Here is a 23,378-nt window from a genome sequence, read left to right as displayed (position 1 = left end):
GCTGCGCTGATTGCCCTGCCAGACATCGGCTAAGCCTATTAGCGCTGGGGAACGAAGTGCCACTAGCGTCATGGACGCTCGAAATGGAGCGGCTGCAAGTGACGCCGTGTGCAAATGAGCGCCGAAATGCACGTATACCACTCCCACTTTGGCTAGGCCAACTGCCCAGTGCGAAACATCGCCACGCCATTTGCGGGCCGAGGGAAATAGGCAAAGCTATATACTGCATGGGCTTAGCTTTTCCTGGAGGAGTTCTTGCGACTGATTTTAGCGGAACCTGTTTCCTACTCACCGGCCGTTTTTACGTTTGTTTAGCATTTCGAAATGACGCAGCTTCAAATTATTATTATTTTTTCAATTGAAGCGTCTTGACGCGCATGGAAACTCCATCTTTGGCTGGAACTAGTACGGCCATGTTACTACGTAAAGCAACAACAATTGTGACAACAAATGATCGCCTAACAAAATAGTTAATTAACCTTGCGCTTACATCAGAGTGTATGTTTAAAGTTGAATTGGATCGCTGTTTAAGACAGACACACACACACATAGAGAGAGAGAGAGATAGAGAGAGAGAGAGTCGGAAAAAAGAAGAACGGCAGGGATGCTAACCAGAACAGAAAATTCGGTTTTTGCTATCTTATACAAGGGGAACGGAAGAGCAGGCGGTAGAAAGATAAGCATTAGAGAGAGAGAGAGGGAGAGAGAGAGAGAGAGCAAGGACACCCCACCCTATCGCCTCACAAGAACACGTCGAGCACAATGAACACCAACTGATGCTGAAGGCGTTAGTACAGACTTGTTGTCCTTTAAAAATGTAGCAGTGCCCCCGACCCCCCCCCCCCCTTCCTCTCCAATGCGAAGACTCACGAGGACGGCATTCCAAAACCGTTTGCTCCGACAATGATCCATCGTTATTTCCAACTAGCGCACTCGCGAACGATTGTCTCTTTAAGCTCTAGCGAGGACAGTCAGACAGAACTTGTTGAAGAGTCTCCTCACGACCGCAGTCACCACGCGTAGCGTTGTCGGCCATTCTCATGCGAAAAACAAAAGACTTCGCAAAGGCCACTCCTAGCCATAATCGACAAAACAGCGTGGCGTCGCGTCGGCAGAGTCTGGTTGGAATGCGAAGGTGGAGCGAAAAGTCCAGGTGGTGCAGGCGGTTGCTTAGAAAACTTGGGGTGTTTCACACGGCGAACGTGTATGTCGCGTGCAAGCACTCGAAGTTTTGTAGCGCAATCTGACCTTGACACCGTATCGATTCCTCTTTGTTGTCTTGAAGAACTGAACGAGCAGCGTTATTGGCGTGATTGTTATCTATGACGCTGCAGTGATTTGGAAGGCACTGAAATGTGATGTGGTGCCCTTTTTCGGTCAAGGTATCGATAACTTCTCTAATCTCGAGCAGCGTGTCCGCCTCTCAGGGCTGAAAGCGAATATAACATGGCTCCTAGCGTTCTTATGCAGCGAACTCAGGCTCTGAAGTATCCACTGCCAAAATTTTATCCCCCACTAACAACGAGGCCCGCCACAAACATTGGCGGAAATAGAAATCGTTGTAACATGATCTTGGATTGTAGCGCGAAGTGAACACGGACACAGAAAGGAGCAGACAGGACGAGCGCTAATCGTTGTCTTTTGCAACCGTGGAGCGACGCCATATTGCGGCGTGCTATAGAGCTGAAAGCACCATGTAGGCAGGTCGACTAAGAGAAAAAAAAAAAGAAAACGAACGATAAAATAACGTACTCAATAAAATCGAGGATGAGCTTTCTTGCTAGCCATTATTGGTTGTTAAATGTTGTTTGAGAGGGTTAATTAGAAATGTTTCGGATAAATAGATATTTCTACATGATGTTTGTTTCTGTCGCAGATATATTTCCTTCAGTGCAGTGCATAAATACTCGAAGCTAACACTTTTTTCTGTTTACGATGTGAATGTGGAACATTTGATTTGAGTATAGCCTTCATGTACCGGTTTGTGTTTTCTTGTTTTCTTTTTTTAGCCAAGTTTGGTTCCACGAATTGGTTTGCTGTAACCTGAATTTCACCTTCATCTTATTTATATTTTCTTTTTCTTTTGGAGTTACGCTGCCTCACGACTTCACGGTTCCTCAGAGCATTTTCAACGCCATAACAGACTGGGGATCGCTCTTTATCGAGTCATAACTGTCATTTTTTCGGCGTACGTCCTAGAACTTAAAGAGCACACCAATGTGTCTCAGCAGGTCATCCTTGGCAGTTGAGTACAAATTCAGCGACAAGCAATTGATCATGGCAGCTGAACTGTGCTTGAATGTTTTAATGTTTACTGTTTTTAGCTATCTAGGTAGGAAATGCCTCAATAGAAAGGAATACTTTATAGGCTTTACAGTCTTTAACAATTGGTGCAGGGGTATTCCTGTATACTAATATTGTTGGATGGTCCGAACATACAACTTAGTTCGAGCTTATAGTCCGCAGTACGGAACATAAAAAGTACAATACATGCATCGCTATGCAGCTCAACTTATCATGAACACTTATGGAAACGTGGGAGTGCTAAAAAGTATTTTAATGTGTATGCACTTTGTAGCAGTTGGCTCCTTAACCACGGTCCAATGATTTGTGCGTAGTAAAGCGACACTTGCCCAGTTTTCCTAGTGAATTATGAAATCATCTTCTTGCTACGGGTTATCTGGCGCATTAAAGAAGGACGGGTTAACGTTCACAATTTCATGGCCGTGGCAGCATTGAGCCAAAAAGGAGCGCCGTATGCTGCAATCTGTCCCATGTGATTCTAAATTAACGGTTGTCGTAATCGCAGGGTATCGTGTGACGTCGGCCGTCCCTCATCATCGGCTTCGAACCTGACACAAATACTTGTTTCACACACACACACACACACACACACACACACACACACACACACACACACACACGCACACACACACGCACACACACACACACACACATATATATATATATATATATATATATATATATAGGACCTCGAAACCTTTAAGCCGCAGCTGTTATTTAGAAGATGCTGAGAAACAATGAAAATCTGCATCTTTATAAAGGCTACCATGGTACGAGCGTCAGCTAGATGTCATCTATATATGAAAATGCTGTTAAAATGGTTCCGCAGACTACACGCTGTAACAGCAAGTACAGCTTTAAGCACAAAAGTACTTGATACACGGAGGGCAAATGGCTCTGAGAAACAAAGAAAACGCCGGCAGAGCGTTGCTTTTTCCTTCTCCCCCACAGCGATGACGAAATGGCTGATCTTGCGCCTCGTATGCGGGAGATATTCGGATCGAATCCCAGTGCCGCCAGCAATCCGCTGTTATTTATTTATTTTCTAATGGCTGGAGATATCCCCCTTCCAGGCAATCGGTTCTTTGTAGGGGTTCTCATATCGAAAGGGGGCTCCTGTAGAGATTTGAAAGAATATCTGCCGGTCGCATGAGGCAATTCGCCATCAGGTGGGTGTCTTTCCCAAGCGTTGAGATTCCGTATTGGCCGAGCACCTGGCTGGGAGCGAGCTCGTACCTATTTTCCCCGTAGGTACCCGGCGGCAGCACTAGCCGCAGCAGCGGCGAATGCTCGATTATTTCACCATTAGTGTAGTGGGACAAGGGGTGCCTAGAGTCTCCTTTTCTTTAATGCCTATAGTGCCCCTTTTCGAGGTGGGAACCCCTACAAAAGACTGAGCGCGGGGCCAGGAGGCATATATACACATTAGAAAAACTGTTGGGATCCCGTCGTCACTGGGGTTCGGTCTGAGCACCGTTTCGCCACCACTGCGGTCCCGGGTTGACCTTAATAACTTTCATGCTCTGTTCATTGGTTTGGTAAACATTATACTCTCGTTGGCTACTATCCCAATGCTAGTCTCGGTTGCGTCACTTGTATTAGTATTCTTCATCGCGGCAAGGCTACAAAGCACACACGCGCCTGCCGCTTTGGACATCGCCTTTCTCTAACTGCACAAGAAATAGCCCAGCGAAATTATATTAACGTCTCTACAAACCAGCTCATTTTGCTCGCCAGTTTGCTCGCCAACACCGGAGACGTTACAGCCTTTGCGTACAACGTCATGGGCTTTGCCAGCAAAAACACCAAGGTACGACTTTTCCAGAGAAACCGACAGCGATAAAATCATCCACCGGAAATGCGGCGCCCAGCAGCAACAAAGCAAATGAGATAGATAGATAGATAGATAGATAGATAGATAGATAGATAGATAGATAGATAGATAGATAGATAGATAGATAGATAGATAGATAGATAGATAGATAGATAGATAGATAGATAGAAGGAAGGCTGCGCTCGTGACGTAAACATGACGTCGCCTTCGGCTCTGCATTGCAGAACCTAGTCGTAGCGATGGTAGAGTGCCTGAGAAGCGGGGAAGGTGTACCTTGCCTCCTCGCGCCATAGCTTCGTAACCATTTACTTTTATTTCCGTTATTACTAATTGCTTTTTAAATATTTCTGCGGCCCAACGCTTATTGGTCTGTGCTTTACAACTTCTAGCGCATCACAAAATTTTCCGATGAGGCCCGATGAGGGGTCCAATAATAACCAAAAAGGTAGTGATAGAAAAGTGGTGAGGTACTGATGGCTGCCAGAACGAATAGGACAAGCCTATGTTCTTTTAGTAGACACATTAGAAAAAAGACAGCCTCGTTCACCCCCCTGTGCGAATTCCTATGAAGCAGAGTTTTAGACGAAGAGGCCGCGTGGCTCGAAGCGTTCCTTTTTCAGGGAGCCTGGATAGTACCGCGAGCGGCGCTGCTATCGGGACACGCTGTCCTTGTTATAGAATTAGTGTTTTCCCGGCAAGAGGCGTAGCCATTCCTGTGCTACTCTATGGCAGGCCTTCTAGAAAGAGATTCTCACCACTTACGCCCTCGCTTCAAGCCACACCCGCCACGCTGGCGCAGTGGCGTTGCCGTTACCTCCTCTGTGACTGTCCCCGTTATAATGTGTCAAGAAAAGTGCTCGTGACCGCGCTCTACGACAGTGTTCTACGACAGTGGTCCAGGCGGTTTTCGGCACTCAAGGCGTTAAGGGCTCTGCTTAAGTTTTTAAGGGCCTGTGAATTGTGCGACCGTTTTTGAATGTTGCAGCGCGTAGCATCGCGGTACTGTTTTGAATTTTTCTCGTTTTTTTTCTCTTCTTTCTCCTTTTATTCACTTTACCTCTTTCCCCAGTACAGGGTAGCCAGCCGGTACTTACACTGGCTAACCTCCCTGTCTTGCTTCCCCTTTTGTCCTTCTCTCTCTTGGCGTTACGCTGCTAATCGCGAGGGTGCGGGATCAAATCCCGACCACGGCAGCCATATTTCGATGGGGGCGAAATGAAAAAATGCCCGTGTACCGTGCATTGGGTTCACACTAAAGAACACTAGGTATCTTAAAATTATTTCGTAGTACCCTCTACGGCGCTCCTCATAATCATATCGAGGTTTTGGCACGTGAACACCTAAAACTTAACTCTAAATTTCCAGCCACAGTTGTTGCGACGGTCACGGCAGTGTTGTACATGTGGCCTTACACAACTTAACGCTCAGGAGTGTTCCTTTTCAACGGTGTATTTCTTTCCAATCACCCAGGGCCTCCTATAGCTATACCTACGGTGCAAAATTTCGCACAAAAACGTTGAGTCTAACGGAAACAATTATAAAGCTAAATATACTGTTCGAAGAAACAGTAGCAATTTAATTTTTTTTTTCGGCCCATCCAATAAACCTACAACTTTTACATTTTTAGCCAACGTGCTTCTCCTCCCGGGATACTTTGTTCCTAGAGAGTTTTCTCTTGATACGCCCGATAGTTCTGAAACGACACCGTGTTGAACGCTCCAAAGCCCAATTACGTAATAAGGAGAAGCTCGGGCATCCCCTTCCCTCTCTCGCCGAAAAAGAAAGAAAAAACTTAAACCTCACATACTCTTTTTCTCTACACAACACCCTAATATTCCGCAAAAATTTCATTTCACTAAATGCTATGGTTCTCTGAAATATTTGAAACATTTGATATTTGCAGTAGACGTCCTCCACCGCATCTAGTCACCAGTGAAAGTTTCTCAGCGTCTGCAATACAGCTCAGTCATTATACGCGTACGCGACCGTGGGTTCTTCTAAATGAACATCGCAAAGCGCTCTCGCAAAACTGAGCAGCCCCGGATTCCGAGTGAGAAGGCAAGCGTCGAGCCCTTCTTCAGCAGCACGTGGGTTAGATAGCCATCGTGCGCTGCGAGTGAGCGGCAGCCACGTCTCTCACCTTGGGTTCGGCTGCAGCGGCGGCGGGGTCCTGCAGCGTGGCCAGCGCCGAGGTCGTCGACTGAGCGGGAGACGGCGGGCCGTCCTGCTCGGCCGGCGGCGGCGACTCCTTGGGCGAGCCTTCGACCGAGGGCCTCGGCGACTGTTTGGGCGACGGCCCCAGCGACGTGGGCGCCGACACGCCCGGCGGCTGGGGCGACAGCGACGCCCTCCGCTGGACGGGCAGCGGTGCCGAGCCGCGACGGCCGCCGCCCGGCCTGCCAGCAGTGGGCCCCGTCATGGCGCACCCCGCGCCTTCAACGGCCACGCTGCGCGCTCTGCGAGAAGAGAAGCGCAAGGCGTGACGAGCACGATCGACTGCGTCATCGCGACGGGTGGCTCCGGAGAAGCCGAACGCCAACATTGACGCAGTAATATTGTAGCCTTCAAAGAAACTGCCACACGGCGATTCAAGCTCCAAGATCTGACGTAAACGCAGAAAATACTTTCTGTACTTTTGTGCATTACGAGAAGTACAGAAGGGTCGCACGCGTCCAAATGCAGAAGCGCGACCTTGATGTAATCTGTAGACAGTCATTTAGAAGTTAAGTCTAGCAACGGCAGCACGATACAAGTGATTCTTTGCGAGTGGTCAGTGCACTTCGATTGCCTTAACAAATAATGAAAATTATCTATTACGTGATTCGGAACGTCGTACCTCTGTCTGCTCTCACAGAAGCTGTGGTGGACGGCTCTGGAAGGCCGTATAGGGCTCTGAAAAAGGGGGCTGGAGGGCTTGTCAAGCTCTTTAGCCAGCGTTTTTTCCCGGCCCACGCAATGAACCCAATGGTACAATCAGATTAAACCTTCAATTTCGGCTATCTGGTATTCTTTAACGCTGGTTGAAACTCCGGCGTATTTTCAAGGTGTAAAGGCCTCAAGAAAATCTTTATCCTGCCTTCTCGTCGCCACTTAGTTGATCATGTGCACAAAATGGCGCGATATGCGTAGTTTTCCCAGTAGATTCTTTGCAATATGTGAGCGTGCACATTGGCGATACTTACTATGGAACGAATGATTTCGACTGGCCACCCTGTGGTTGCCGCGCGAGACGTCAACGCAGACGCAGCAATGTTAGTGCCGTCATTATTCGAAGCTATCGATATAAAACACGTGCATTATTCTTATTATCCTGAACGACTGCGCCCATCGCGGTGGCTGGCTTAGTGGCTATGCCATTGTGCCCTTCTGAGCACGAGCTCACCGGTTCGATTTCCAGCTACGGAAGGAGCATTCAGATGGGCGACGGAATGCAAGAACGCCCCTGTACCGTGCTTTGGGTGCACGTGAAAGAATTCCAGGAGGTCAGGATTAATCAGGAGCCTTCGACTACGCATGCCTCGTAAGTCAATGTGGAATTTCGAGACAATAATGACATTGATTATTGGAACGAGTGCGTTCCACTTATCTATGTGCTTAAATATCTTGGCAGTAGGGCGGCAGGTCACAAAGCAATATTTGCGCTTTCTTTTTCACGAGGAATAGCCTGCGGCACAAGGACATTCATCAATCACTGTAAGAGCACACATTCTCCTGAGCCTGTCGCTGCAAATTTTCGTTCTCGGCACGTGCCTGCAACGTCGCCAGTGACGTCACGAGGAGCAGCTCTCCGCCCGGTTTAGTTTCATTTTCAGTTTTTGTTACTGCTTACTTAAATGGCTTCTCCGTTTCTACAGGAATTGAATCACGTTACGCGAGACAGGTGGCGCACAGGAATAGAAAGCCTCCTCTGAAATAATGAAGAAAGTCGTGAAAACGCCTGGTAAGCATGCACTCTTATAGCAGTAGCACCCTTTTGGGTTTATATTTGTCCCACAACGATAATTGTCATCAGCCTTGCTTGCGTTTCCCTTCTTGAAAACGCTGCGCTCGCTACTTTCCTGCCGAGAATGCCATGTCACACTGATAACGCGCGTGCCGTCCCTGATTTGTAGGTGCCCGGCTCGCAGCGTTAAGGAAAGGAAATGCGGGCATGACAGATAGCGATTGTCCAGGTGGGACAAGATACACCTCAAAGGGTGCAAACTTTTTAAAGACTGTCGCATCCTTTTTCACTCCATTGTGAATCCTTTAGAAATTAGGCCTACAGCCCAATGCAAGCAATCTGCTATCGCGTTTGAGCTTTCGTAAACTCGTCTGCACTGTCGCTTGATACTGCTTATTGACTATCATCATCGTCGTCGCCATCGTCGTCGTCACCGGTATGATTTATTGATCGCTGCAGGGTCGTTTTTTAGGGTGTTACGTAATGAGGGACACAAACAAAAAAACACAGTTTCGCACGAAAAGCGAAGCATGGATAGCGATAGCAAAGTATTAGACAATTACACTAAACAAGATCAGTAACATTGCAGTGCCGGCAGCGGGGAGCACGCGTGCTTGTCTGAAAGCGAACGGTTCGTGCTGCCGTTATCCGTACCATTACAACTAAGCCGCGTCTCCAAAACGCGACCTCCAACATCAGGCACGCGAGAGTGACAGCGCGCATGAAACCAGCAGCCATCTCGGTTCGTCATTGCCTGCCAGCCCTTCATGCTTGCCCCCGCAGCAGATGACCTCCGGCGGTCTATGCTCTCGGCCACGCGGGCAACCAGGCCGGTCTAGAGGAGGAGACGTGCGCTCTTCTTCCCTAAGGAGCCGCAGGGCCGGGCGGACTCAATTACGTGACCTCTAACTTTAGGCAAGCGGGCCACTCATTCGCTTGCAGGTTAGGTGACCATCTGTCGCCGCCCCGTTTCGAAGACCAATAATAATAATAATAATAATAATAATAATAATAATAATAATAATAATAATAATAATAATAATAATAATAACCCAGTTGGACTTTATTCAGGACACCGCGGCAGCGGCAACGGTGACGGCGCAAATGAGCCTGGAGTGTCAGCACAATTGCCCTATCGCATTAAAATATTAATGGAAAAATTTCATAAGACACAAAAGAAAGTACTGAGTGGCATTACTTTGAGTATTGATTTATAAAATGAAATTCCAATGGTTGCTTAAACTTCAAATGGTTATTATTCGTCGACAACCTAGTCTCGAGCGGCAGTAACGCAAGCCCCGGCGCCGATATCAATCACTCCAGAAAGAGAGAGAAAGAGAGAGAGAAAGAGAGAGAGAAAGAGAGAGAGAGCAGCACAGTCGCCACCAGACTGATTCGATGTCGCGGACCCCGCGACTCATCTCTGTTATGGTTCGCTGAGCAACAACGAGCAGTCGTTCACACGCACGTTCCCGCACATGCATGGGCTCTTCTTGGTTTCATAATGCAGTGTCATTTCGTAGATCGCGTACCAAGGTTTATTGTGACGAGCCGAAGGCCTTGGTGACAGGCTGCCGTCATGGCAACGGCACAAAACGAAGGTGCTTTTCTGTGGCTCAGTTTTTCTATGGCTGCCTCGATGTAGTACGTAGAATGCGAAATGCGTAAGATGTAGCAAAGGAGGCAAAGCAGGCCAGCCGCCTGGTCATCGCGCGGAGACATGTGAGCGAGATCCTCCATGTCTGTAACTGTCAGGAGTCGATGGTGCGCCGCTTTTAAATTGATGAAAGAGAACTACACGTAGGAGAAAAATTAATACACCGAAACGCAGGTTTCTTCCAATTATTTGTGGCCGTGAGAAAACGCTGAAGTCTTTGAAACTATGAATTTTGTGAGGACGCTTGTAGACTCTGTAAGAAGGCTAAAGGACAACTGACACGTAATTATTGTTTCGATTTCTTTTCTTTGTTGGATAGCTATAGACATATTAAGGTATGAAGCCTCGATTATTTGAAAGTGCAACAAATCATTAATTACATCACCTGTTACAGCGACCATTTCAAGACGTGCACCAAAGCAACACCGCTTCAGACGTGAAACGGGAGGAGTGGGATGAGTGGGATGTGGGAATAGATACCAGAAACTGGAGGGTGTGGTCATATAATACCACACACTGCGACGCGTGCCCCCACGCCACGACCGCTTTGTCGCAAGCTGAATTCAATGAGCACTATACGAGAATAGGGAGGAGTTAAGAGGGACTGTGTACCTTTATTTTCAGGGAATACGATGGCACGAGACCAAGTTTGAACCGTTCTAATGCGGAGAAGAGCACAATGCAGGAGGATGTCATGGCCGATTTCTAGGCGCGCGGCCAGCTTTCGGCAACACGGTCATTGTGCAGCTCTCAAGCACCGTACTTGGCTGACTCGAGCGCGCGCGAGTGGTTTGTAATACCACGTGACCTCCACTTTGCCTTCTGTTACGCACCCTGCCTCCCGTTCAACCTCCAATGTCGCGTTGAACTTGGCGCACGTTTTGAACTGGTCGCATTGAAAGGTGATGTACTCAAGTAATTCTTGAGATCTCGAAGAAGTGAGACTTCATAGAGTAATTATGTAGTCGACAGCTACTTATGAAAAAAAAAAAAGAAATTGAACACGAGCCTGAAGATTTTTGTGTCAGTGCTCCTGTAATCGGTACGCGAGTAGAAATGTGACCACGCAAGGTTGGCTCAATTGATTCTTTCGTCGCTATGGCGTGTACAGGTACCTAAGAACTTCTGAAATTTAAGCGCCATTCTGGGCGATTCCTAGCTGGTCTTTCAGGTATGTGCGCGCGACGGTGCCGACCTGGCTCCAGATACTCTCCCCTGGGCGCGCCTAAAACTCTCGGCTAAAGCGATCGGCTCTCAAACCGCGCTCAGCTTGAAACTGCGTGAATAAAGTACCGATTCAATGAAGAAAATATTCGAACTGAAGGACGACAGTTACGTGTGCTCTTACGAGCACAACCTCTAACCGATGACTCTAACAAAAGGTTTGAGCAAAAGACGGACAAATAAGGCCGCATGTGTTGCCAATATTGCCCGAAAGTGGGTTCATCTGTCAATACAACAAGTTGTCTTCACTAGTGTAACCGAATTGGGGGTCCTAGAATATTCGGCGAGAACTGGGAGTCGGCCAGGAAAAGCCAATAAACGCTGTAGCAGTGACATTACATCGTTGTGATAAACGCTTGCTCTCCTCGACTAGCAGCGAGCGTGTTTCTTCATTTTACATATACCTCGGAAATCAGCTTATGACTTTCATCTGTATTGTATCGTTTACAACAGTTTAGATGCAACTTAGGATGTGTTGACTTCGCGAAAACTTGTGTGCGATCAATATTTTGTTCGGCTATATACAGTACTATCGACGGGCATGTAAGACTGTTCAAGTGGTTATTCGGGCGGCGTTCGGTTCAGCCTTGAAGTTTCCAATTCACGCGCCCATGGTCGCTTGTTCGAAATTTTTTTCTCTGCATGCGGCGCACAACCAACCACCTCTCTGCAGGTATGTGCGCAGTAGCACCTTGCGAGTCTTGTTCGATACTTGAATGCATGCATGGTCATGCACCATTATGCTGCATATAAAATACAACGCTGCGTTCAAGTTCGTGCTTCCATATTGTAATGTGGTAGTTTTCCGTGTGCAACATCGCACGCGAATGCTGTGCGCCTATGCACGCTACCGCCTCACCATTTGCTCATGTTTGCATTAATCGATTCAATAAAAGCCATGGAAGTTGTACAGTCTGGCAGGTCACTGAATCAGAATGGGAGCGGCTAAACGAAAGACAGGAATCAATAAAACAATATTTTAAGAAATCGCACCGCCTCCGCCTGGTTGTTTTTTGCGAGCACGCCAGGATGCAATCAAGACATATCTTATAGAGGAACCACTTTAGCAACGGGATAATTTATTATGTTGTATTAAATTGCTAGCCGAAAGCTGTTGCTGTTGCTAGCCGAAAACTGCTGACAACACCAAACGCTCAATAATGCCCGCTCTGAGCGGCGCATTTCAGTGGAAAACGTCCGAGAAGGCCTCGGTAAGCCATCAGAAGGTCGCTGCTGTTTCGGCCATTGTCAAGGAAGTTCGGACCTAGCCCCTTCGGCTATCTGGCAAAAGTAACCGCAGTGCACTAGCATACCTCAAAATGCAGCATATTGACAAAATAATATTTCAGCAGGCCGCCCGATTTGCGAAAACTTTCAGTTACGAACAACGCGAGGGTATGCCCTTATAGTAACACGCGTTTTGACGGCACTTACTCGTAACATTCCCCGTACGCAATAGCACTGCATTGGTCAGGATTAAAACATTGCTCTAACCCAGCAGGAAAGGTGCGACCAAGTGCCGTAAATGCGTATGTTATTACAAGGGCGTGCCTTCACGATGTTGCTAACTGAAAGCTGTTAAATTTCAGGCGGGCTGCTAAAATATATATATATATATATATATATATATATATATATATATATATATATATATATATATATATATATATATATTTAAAAATGCTGCCCATTCAGTTAGGCTGACACATTGCAGTGAAGTTTGACAGGTGGCCGAGAGGGCAATGTCGAAAATTCTGGTTGTGCTATTTGCCGCTATAGGGGGTACAGGAGATTGAAATTAAGCCACCTAATTTCAAATCAACTGACAAACCTAGTCGCACGTTAAGAATGACAGGGGCGTAATGTTCCTGCTTGTAAATGCGTGTAAATTGCAGGCCCTTTAAATAGAACACAGAGTATGCCACGTAAAATACTTTAAAAAGCTTGTTATTGTTAATCGTTCGACAACACTCTAGAAGTAGAATCCCATGAAGTTGCTTCGTGCATGGTTCTAGAAAATGTCAAAGAAAACAGAACAAATTTTGGCAAACGGTTTACTCTGTCAGAAATACGAGGCAGATAACTATGAATGCTAAAAAAAAAAGAAGAACGCTAGTAAAGGATAACAGACTACGTCCTGCTTCGCTACACTACATATAGGTTAAGCGATATGTCGGACAATCGCACACCGCACATTGAGATTTAAGAATGAAGTGTATAATAGAGAGAAAGCATTATGTCTCGCGCACATCGCAAAGTACAATAAAATTCCCTTCGTCAATGATTTTTTTTTTTGCGACAGTACCTGGGGGTGACACAGTTGAGTACCCAGCTGTAAAGACACTGTGCCTTGATTTCAGCGATACTTAAGCTCGTAGAAAGAAGCAAGTGCGCATCGGTGCCCTGCCGGAAGTTGTCCAAATCTGGGGTCAAATTGACAAAGCTTTTTTGTTCGCAAAGACTGCTTCTGATCAGGCTGCCACATTTGCTGATAATATATTCGCTGTCGCTATTGGTTAGTTATTGACCTTGCAAACTTATCTCGCGTAGGAAAGGTTTCGCGAGTGCGGACGCTGGTCCTGCCGCATCGACGGCGTTTCCCTGGCAAGTTGCCCGGTTAGCGCATAGAGTGCACAAGCGCACAGCGTTTGTGTGCAATGTTGCGCAACAGCTATAGCAACATCACAGCATGAAAGACTTCAAGGCAGTATTGGCTATCTTTTTGATGCAACACACCGCTGGCGTATATGTAACATACATCCACGTATCGAAGATGGCTTGAAAGCAGCGACAGAACCATCTGTTTGAGGAAAACTGCCTTTGTAACACACAATACACGGAAGAAAGGAAGCTCAAAACTCCCTGCCGCTTTTATAGTGTCCTCTACACACGCACCCCAAAAACAAATGACTTGCCTTAATAATAATAATAATAATAATAATAATAATAATAATAATAATAATAATAATAATAATAATAACCAGTTATAGTAGAAGAAGAAGTAGTAGAAGTCATATTAGTAGTAGTAGTAGTAGTAGTAGTAGTAGTAGTAGTAGTAGTAGTAGTAGTAGTAGTAACGAACCCCGAGAAGACACGGTATTTTGAATTCTTTTCCCGACATTGATTCTAGCACAAAATATTAACAACAATAATAATAAAAAATTTTATTGCTCGCGCTTTCATTCTCTTCGTCCATGGCGAATACACAAGGACTAATATGTCAACACACACTACGAAGGTTCAGAGCACAGCCTCTGTTTGCTTTCGAGTTTTGGCAGCGCTTGTTGCGCATCCACTGGTTCGAAATTGGACGTCAGATTGCTTCGCGTCGAGAGATGTGATCGTGACATCTTATTCCAATATCCCCCTTGATCTGCGCGCACTTGTATACTCACATCTAAAAACAGCCCCATCGCCAAAGTAGGCATGGACTCACCGCTTGATATAGCTCAACAGAGCAGCAATACGTTCCCTTTCATAGGGAAAATAACAATAAAATAAAATAAGATAGGATTTCGATTTGAGCTGTCACCCGGAAAGAAGAAGCCTCAAGTCACAGAACATCCATCAAATTGCTGCTCCAACGATACACGCACGGCCTAACTCGAGCAAAGATCGTAGACGTTGGCCGTAGCCTGAAAATGAAGTGTCGGAGAGCTTGGTGGTGAGATAAAGGGACGTGCACGACACTTGCAACAGCTTGCGCAGACAAGCGTGAGGGCAGCTCCCTCTGAAATGAGGCAAATAAAACTATCCTGCAACTTATTTGACATTTGTGCCTCGCCATGTACCTTCGTACTAGTACCGCGCACAACCCATAGATGGCGCCGTGGACACCATCGCTTCTTTCTTTGGTCGTGTTCTTTCCCGATGTTTGAAGATACAGCGAAAGATGAGAGGGCACCGACGTCCCGGTGGTTGTAGTTAAAGTGCTCAGGTGAGCTACAGTTGTAGTGGGCGAGTATCGAGCGAGCTTATTCGCGTCTTGCGTGAGCCGAACTGTGGACACCGCGAACGGCTCTCCGGTTAGGCCATTATTGCAGTACATGCATTGCATGCACGCAGCCAGTTTTGCCTTCGCATCTTGCCATTGCTGCATAGCGTAGAGGTGAAGAACCGTGCCCCGGAAGAGTCGACGTGGACAGCATCTGTATAATATAGTGACACGCTGTGACTGCCAAATTCAATGCGTTAAAAAAAAGAAAGAAAGACGCACTTTATGACTTTTTTGTTGCAGTGTATTAAACTGTCCGAACGTTTTATACTCCATAATTTGAAGTATCCGACTGCAGCATGTCCTACATTCAATGCCCGCTTGCTTACCAGGGCGCCGATACTACCCGCCACGCAGATTCTACATGTAGAAAAGCTTGGCGTATTCGAATTACCGCGAGGGATCTGAATTCCAACTGATAATCAAGCGCGTGTCATCTCCATTACCCTTCTTTTTGTTCTGCGAACAAGGAGTCGTGGGATCGTGATCTGTAGCGATTCTTGTCATTTGCAATATTTCTGGCTCACAGGAAAAAAAAATTAAATTATGGGGTTTTACGTGCCAAAACCACTTTCTGATTATAAGGCACGGCCCGTAGTGGAGGACTCCGGAAGTTTTGACCACCTGGGGTTCTTTAACGTGCGCCTAAATCTAAGTACACGGGTGATTTCGCATTCGGCTCACAGGAAAAGAGGGATAACGCTTCCATCACCGGTATCGGCCGCTCGGCGCAGTTAATGAACAGAAATGAATAGAATCGAAGACGAAAAATCCTCTCGAAACTAAACACGGCCCCTAGGAATTTCTTTGCTTTCCAGAATTCAAAAGTATAAAAGCGACACTAAACAGAAATACGAAGTGTAGCTATATCGGCGACTAACGTTTTTGGAGCCGGTAATAGGGCTTTGCCCTGAGGAGGCGCTTGCAAAATCAGAAAGGTTACAAGTACGGAAAACGAGTGGTGATCCCGCCTTGCTCTTTTCACACAAGTCCTACATACCGTTACGGAATTCAACAGCGCCCACTCGCCCAGGTAGTTGTATCTTATCGCTAAAAAAAGAATACCTTACGAGGGAATGCGAGAAAAAGACTGAACATGGCAACCTTGCCGTCTTTGGCTGCGCAGAAAGAGCATTGAAACAGACAAATTCTGTGACATCAGTGACCTCATCGATGCAACATCTTGAGCACGAAATTAGAAAGAAGTGCTTCTGTCTGTAATCTTCTAACCTAATAATGAGAAATCTTATTTGTATTTTTTTCAGTAAGAAAATGCAAGCCGGAAGTGAACCGGTCTAAACTGATTTACTATTTCTGCTTAGTGCAGCTTTAATCCGTGCGTAACTTCCTTCGTATTGCTGCGTTGAAAAAATAACAGCTAGACCTACTTAAGGCCACCACTAAGTCTATGACAGCGCGTTTTACTACATGCAAATCCTCTCTTTTAGACCACTATATGAAGCGCAGTATTTGAAAACTCTTCATGGTACTTCTATTATCATTAAACAAAAGTTGCGAGATGCTGGCATTATGACGGTGGGCGGCTACAACTTTTCTTTTGTTTTTTTTCCTCGCAGCTGAGATAAACAAAAGACTAATAAAACAATGATGTAAAATAATAACAAAATCTGAACATTGCAGAGCACAGAAATATATAATCGATCGTTAACCAACCTTAATAGCCACTCGCACAATCCATGCAGGTCGATTTATTTAACCGTGACTCACCCTTCACAAAGCACATAGTGTATAGCGAGTGTTGCCTTTAACCTAATGTTTCACAAAGCGCCATTTTGCGGTCGAAATTTTCAACGTCGCCCTTTTAAGATTGATTCCTGGGAGGCGTCCACGTGCCGTGACACGATGCTAAGAAGAAAGGCTCGCTTAGGTGCCGATCTACCCGACTTTAGACGGCCCCGAAACATCATATATTCTTCGCGCTTTTACGTGTTTTTCACCCTGAACGATTTCTCATGCATTCTGTTGTGCCACGATAACTCACTGCTGCGTCACGGCGAGATAATATCTGTCACTGGTCATGCACCAGACATGGTAGGCGACCCTACTCTTTCACTTAGGTGTCTCTTAGTGACATTCGCACCTCGGCGTTGGCGTTCTTTAGGATAAGCGGCCGAACGCCTTTCCCCTGGCAAGATATGGGGCGAGGAGGGATGGAAGGCGAGCAGGAATGCCAGCGCGCACCAAATGGCGGGGCACGGCCCTCTAGGGAGCGGCGCACGAAGAGCACCTTACGCGTCCTCTCCGTTGCTGACGTCATAGCATGTAACGAGCACGCGCGCGCGCAGCTGTTGCGAGCGAGCGAGCAGGTGGGCGCCGATAAGGAGAAGCGAGAGAGGAGGGAGTGACGTCACAACCGCTCTGCTAGGCAGATGTTCAGTCTATGCCAGGTAACTGTTTTCCATTAATTAGCTGGTTAAATATCGTGCCACCTTCTTGCGACGTCGTTAGTGACGTCATTACTTCCACTTGCTACTTCCGGATTTCCAGGAATTTCGCCAACGTCGTGCTGGCGTGGCACGTCTATGAAGTCTACGATTCTGTGCCTTGGTGTGCGGTGATCAGTCATTTCTAATTATTTCTGATTATTTCCGTAATTTTAGTTACAAGTGGAGTTTCTGAAGTGTCTGGAATAATCAGAATGAATTAGAAATGACTGATCACCGCACACCAAGGCGCAGTATCGTGGACTTCAGAGACCTGCCACGTCAGCACGACTTCTGTCCAGGTACGTGGCATTTGCATATTTTTAAATTCTGGTTAACGTTAGCTGGGACACCCTGTATAATGAAACCCATGAATTTTTTCGCTGTATTACTTTTTCTTTTTTTTTTCTTTCTGATTTATTTTGAATTTTGTCTCCGGTCGTCTCAGGAGGTAAACCGGAAGTGCTGCGGAAGAAACAAGAGTGTCACTTGATGCTTGTGCCATGAATAATAAGTCCAACATCTAACTTTTGTTCCCTTTGATCTGGGACACGGCTAAAGACGACCTCGAGGTACAGCTACCATGATAGGCAAACATTTTTCAAGCCAAATACACGAAGAAGAACGCAGAAGGCAAGATGAAACGGCGGGTGCAAGGCGTCGCGGAGTTCATGCCCATGTGCCAAGTTCTTACTCTAGCTTTTAAAGATGGTTATGTGCTTACCTCTATAAACCCTGTGCTCGTCAAATTTTACATGAAGAGCTCTTTTTTCTTTGCTTGTTTGCTTGGTGTGCGCCGTTCGACAAAAGACTAGGCGTACAGTCGTGTACTTCACTTGTGCTCGCTTACAGCCGCAGACGGACGGCGAAACCGGTTCACTTCTATGCAGCAACTCTTTTTTACTATGGCGAGGTGGATGCACTCAGTGGTTTCTCACTTTTCCGGGACAAACCAGGCAGGGAGACATACCAAGTGTTTTTATTGAACGATGCAAAAGAAAATGTCGGATCTTCTCTCGAAATTATATAGAGCGGAAACAAAGCAACTGTACGTACGAACCAAAGTTAATGAAAAAAAAAAAAAAAAACGTGAGTCACTGTACACCCTGCGTGCCTATACAAACCGCGGGACTTCAGTACGTTGTGTCGTCATTAATAATCCGTCCACGAACAGTACCAGGGCCTAAAATGGAGCCCCCCAGTTCAGGCCTACCCTCCAAATTAATGGCGGAAAAAGCTCAGAGGCAGGAACTTCCGGCTTAAAATATTCCACGAGGAACAGCTTGATGAAGAAAACCTTGGTCGCCTGCTTCGAATAACGTGCCGTCCCTGCGTTAACTGATTACTTTTTAAACGCGCTTGTGTGCGTTAACGCGGTTCCGTTAACGCAACTCCGCGAGGCGCCCAAGTTTCGAAACTAACTAGCGAAGCTTCAGTGTCGTGGACGCAGCGATGTCTAAATTAGCCACCGTCGGTAGGTTTATGAAACCATACTACGAAGAGCGCTAGGCGAGCGATGGTAACAATAGAAGTGGGGGACTAAGCGGGTCGAACGCTGACGCAGCGCGCGTGTCGTACTTGAAACAGACAGGATGCGAGAGAAAACGAGACCTGACCAATCGCGCCTCGCGAGTGCGTCTTCCTCCCGCGAAAAAAAAAAAAAAAAAAAACAAGAATAAGGAACACGCGCCCGCCACCGGTACTTTGACACAGGTTTGGCTTCCTGCGAAGGATGTTCTTGGTTGTTGCTGTTACTCCCGCTGCGGGCCCACTTTCTTGTTTTCTTTGTTCTCCCCTTGATTTGTTACCGTGACGTTTATGTCATTAGACGGCTGTGGTTCGACCAACCGGAAAGGGAAGTCTCCCCATTTCCGATATAAGACTGGCAACTGCGCGGTCAGCTTGTTTGGACTTGCAAGAAGCTACACTCCTTAAAAAAAAAAAAAAAGGTCATCATATTCACTAAATAAATACTAACACGTTACTTCTCCCAAGAAAGCGCTACCTTCTTAGTAAGTGCGTGTAGTAAAATGATGGTCAGTACTTTTCGCTACTTTCTGAAGCTAGAAAGAAAGCGCTAACGTAGTACTAATTAAATACTGCCGCGGTAGTGCAATTACTAACGCAAGTGAAATATAATGACCAACAACGCAATGAGGCCTATTTAATTTAAGAGTGCCGCTTGCATTGTTATGAAGTCTATCGTATTGTAAAAGTTTAAGCAAGTAAAGTAATAAATATATATGAAAAACAAAGATAACCACGTCCTTTCCCTCTATATTCAGGCATCAATTAAGGGTGTATATGCCTAATGTTTGCCAGGCACATTAAGGGGCACTGACTCTGCTTAAGAATGTACTACATATCAACAAGAAGCAACGATAAGCAAGAACACACATGCCGAACGACAAATGTGCTACACGACGCCTAATTAAAGAGGAACGTCAAGGGCACTTATACCCTAGTTTTAGGGAGCATGCGTTGCATTGGTGAGCACCTATTAGTGGCACGAGTATCGAGTGACACTCTTGTTTCTTGCGCAGCACTTCCGGTTCACCTCCTGAGACGACCAGCCAGGCAATTTAAAAAAATATCGAAAAAAATGCTTAAAAAATCGTACAGTACGAAATTTATGGGTTTCACTATAAATATATCAGAGCATAAGTTTAGTTGCAAGCAGAGTTACTGAAGTGTGTGAAATAATTAGAATTAATTAGAAATCACTGATTACCGCACACCAATGCACAGAATCGTTGACCTTAGGGACCCGCCACGTGAACACGACACTGGCGAAATTCCTGGAAACCCGGAAGTAGAAAGCGGAAGTAATGTCGTCACTTATGACGCCACAGGCAAGAAGCTGGCATGATATTTAACCAGCTAATTCATGGAAAACCGTTGCCGTTGAGTTCGGTTCGTGCGTTGCGTTCGCCCAAAGTCAACCTAAAGAACACCAACGCCGAGGTGCGAGCGCCACTAAGAGACACATAAGTCATTGATTAGGGTCGCCTACTATTTTTTTAATTGGAAAAATAATCAAAGCTTTGTGCACAAGCTTTGAAAACCAACTGTCTGCATATATGTATGCTACGACGTCGCACATAACTGTTAGTCCAACATAATGAACAACACTACAGTTTATCTCAATTTTGCATAAGACTGTCAAAATTATAGCATAATAGGCCACTGCCAGAAGAGGTAGTAGTGGCTTAGTAGTTACTTTTTCAAACTACTAACAAGCCTTTCTGGACAGTAAAGGCAGCATTTGCTAGCTTTACTAGGTGCTGGCTAATACAGAACTAGTAGGAAAGTAGTAAAATACATAGGATTCTAGTAAACGTGTGAATTTACTAGCCATTTACTAACTCTACTTTAAAGAGTGTAGCTTCTGAGCTGCTGAAGGCGTGCCGCTTTGCAGACTATATATGTGGCTCTTACGAAAAAATTGCTGGCTCTCCCGTAATCGAGAGTAGATGTAAGCAGGAAATGGCAACCGGCAAAGCATAATGGTTGAAGATGATACTAGCCACAATCTTAAAATGGGTGTAGTGCATGTTCGCAGCAGTACACCCCACCACACTACACTGCACCACACCACGCCATACTGTGCACTCGTCCTTATGGACGATACACAGCTAGAAGAACAAAACCGGAAGAAGGCGGCACGACAGGCAGCGAAAGATGCCAGGCAGACAGAGCACACTGCCCAGCTAGAAGAAGAAAATTGCTTGAAGGAGGCGCCACGCAGCCTGGCGCCATCTCTCGAGGCGACGCTAAACCCGCGCCGCGGAACTCATGGACCCCTTGCATTCAAAAGAGCACAGACAACCCTGTCTCAGCGTCAAAAAATGACAATGAAGTGTATGGTGCACTGTATCTGCCTCTTGAACGTCGCCTATTGGAAATGACAAATAAACCTTCAGCGCACTAGAAGTTACAGCTTGAGTGATATTGTGGAAAGACATTGTAACTTATTTGGGCAGCAATTAGCATATGTCATGCGGTCCTGTACAAAGGGTTGTGGGCCAGAGACTACATTTTCTTAAGTTTTGGCTGGTTGCCCGGATGATCTCATTTTGCTCTCGCAACTAGGCGGATGTTCTCGTTTGAGTGCCCGGATCACGGATCTGGCTTTAGGCTGAAGGTCACTTGAAGGTCATGCTTGATATGTGAGATCCCCCACGCGTATCATATCCTGGAAATTGCGACTTGTGCTTGACCCCACATTATGCTTCAAGGGTAACTTCGTGTCGTATATTTTAGGAGTACGGACCTTAACAAAATATGTATTGCCCATTCTCCTGAGTGTTTGGGCCATGAATGAAGTCCCGCGGGCAAGAGCACTGGATGCATTACGCGCGTCTCCTGGCCTGCAGTATGGTCTTACATAGGAGAGAGAGAGATGCAAATGAGAGAAAGGCAGGGAGGTTAACCAATCTTACATAGGGCTGAAACAACAAGATGTGGGGAGACTAACAGCTGGACGGAAGGTCACAATCAGAATCGACGGGGATCGGCAGCAACCAGAGCACTTGCAGTGGCTTGGGGAAGAAGCGTGATGAAAGCTTTGCTTCGACACCATCATGAAAGCGAATTTCATTATAGTAGAATGTGGCTTAACGTGAAAGTGAGCAGCACAATCGCTGAGCAGGATTTGCAGCTATTTTCTGTACACAGACTCCCCAACTATACTCACAGTTACTCTTGAAGTTGTTCTCGGCCGTAGTAGGCTGCGTAGGAATCCGCAGTGGTTGCTCAGTGGCTATGGTGTTGGGCTTTTGAGCACGAGGTCGCGGGTTCGAATCCCGGCCACGGCGGCCGCATTTCGATGGGGGGCGAAATGCGAAAACACCCGCGTACTTAGATTTAGGTGCACGTTAAAGAACCTCAGGTGGTCTAAATTTCCGGAGTCCTCCGCTACGGCGTGCCTCATAATCAGAAAGTGGTTTTGGCACGTAAAACCCCATAATTTATTTTTTAGGCTGCGTAGGAGCCGGCACCTTCGCTATATCGCAGATGATTTCAATCTCGCAGATAGACCCTTCGTACGCATTCCCCATGAAACGTAGCATATTTTTTCGTTTTGGGTTACTGTTGTTTTCCCAAGTGCACGATGTGGATCTTGTTTCATTGCACCCCGCCACCTACTATTTATTATTTTGGCTATCAGGAATAACATCAAGAGAATGTAGAGAACGACACATGAAAGCAGTATAAGCTATGGAATTAACTAATAAAGAACACGCGGAAGAGAGGTTATCTATTAGCGGCATCGTCGAGCACGACATGCAATACACTAGAGAAATCATCTTGTGTTCGTTTGGGAAATATCTGATGCTGCTGAGCCCGAGGTCGAAGGTTTTGATCCAACGGCCGCATTTCGATGGGGGCGTTAAAGAGGCAAAGGCGTGAAAATTACTCCTGAGTCACCCGCCCCCCCCCACCCCCCCCTCCCACTGCGTGCCTGATAATGATATGGTTTTCACACGTATCATCCCAGCATTTAAGTAATTTTAATTTGTGGTAAAAGATATAGCCCCCTTTCCTAATAAGTGTAATGGAATCAAATCTTCTTTATTCAGTTGACAGACATTCTTCAGTCACTGTCACATGGCATAAGAAACATGTCGCACACGTCGATAACATTGCGTCTTTCGCGGACACACCGATAATGTGAGCATACAGTTTCAAAAAAAAAGAACGAAGTCGCTGTTTAGGCTACCTTTATTAGCGCTTCCTTGTCTTTGGGGTTATTGGTTGAGAGTGCGAAAATAACAGCCCTGTCGAATTATAGCCGGAACGCCTGATGAACAATTAAAATAAATTTATTTATTTATTTATTTATTTATTTATTTATTCATTCATTCATTCATTCATTCATTCATTCATTCATTCATTCATTCATTCATTCATTCATTCATTCATTCATTTAAGTCTTTAGGAACAATTATGCTTGGCCGCCACCTACTTACATAATC

The 23,378-nt window shown here is 46.0% G+C and overlaps 1 protein-coding gene across 7 annotated transcripts in view; it reads right to left on the bottom strand.

Moving 5' to 3' along the window:
• cac (calcium voltage-gated channel subunit cacophony) overlaps nt 1-23,378 on the bottom strand; it is a 674,132-nt gene that overhangs the window by 424,773 nt on the left and 225,981 nt on the right. For all 7 annotated transcript variants that reach the window (XM_050193695.3, XM_055061950.2, XM_050193689.3 and 4 more), the window contains exon 2: nt 6,279-6,594. In XM_050193695.3, coding sequence (XP_050049652.2) covers nt 6,279-6,557 — 279 coding nt within the window. In that variant the 5' untranslated portion in view covers nt 6,558-6,594. The remainder of the gene's footprint in view (nt 1-6,278; nt 6,595-23,378) is intronic.

Source organism: Dermacentor andersoni, chromosome 1, assembly GCF_023375885.2.
Source record: "Dermacentor andersoni chromosome 1, qqDerAnde1_hic_scaffold, whole genome shotgun sequence".
NCBI classification, from domain to species: domain Eukaryota; kingdom Metazoa; phylum Arthropoda; class Arachnida; order Ixodida; family Ixodidae; genus Dermacentor; species Dermacentor andersoni.
Note: the sequence above shows the minus strand (reverse complement) of the source record. Positions and strands in the feature narration are given on the sequence as shown.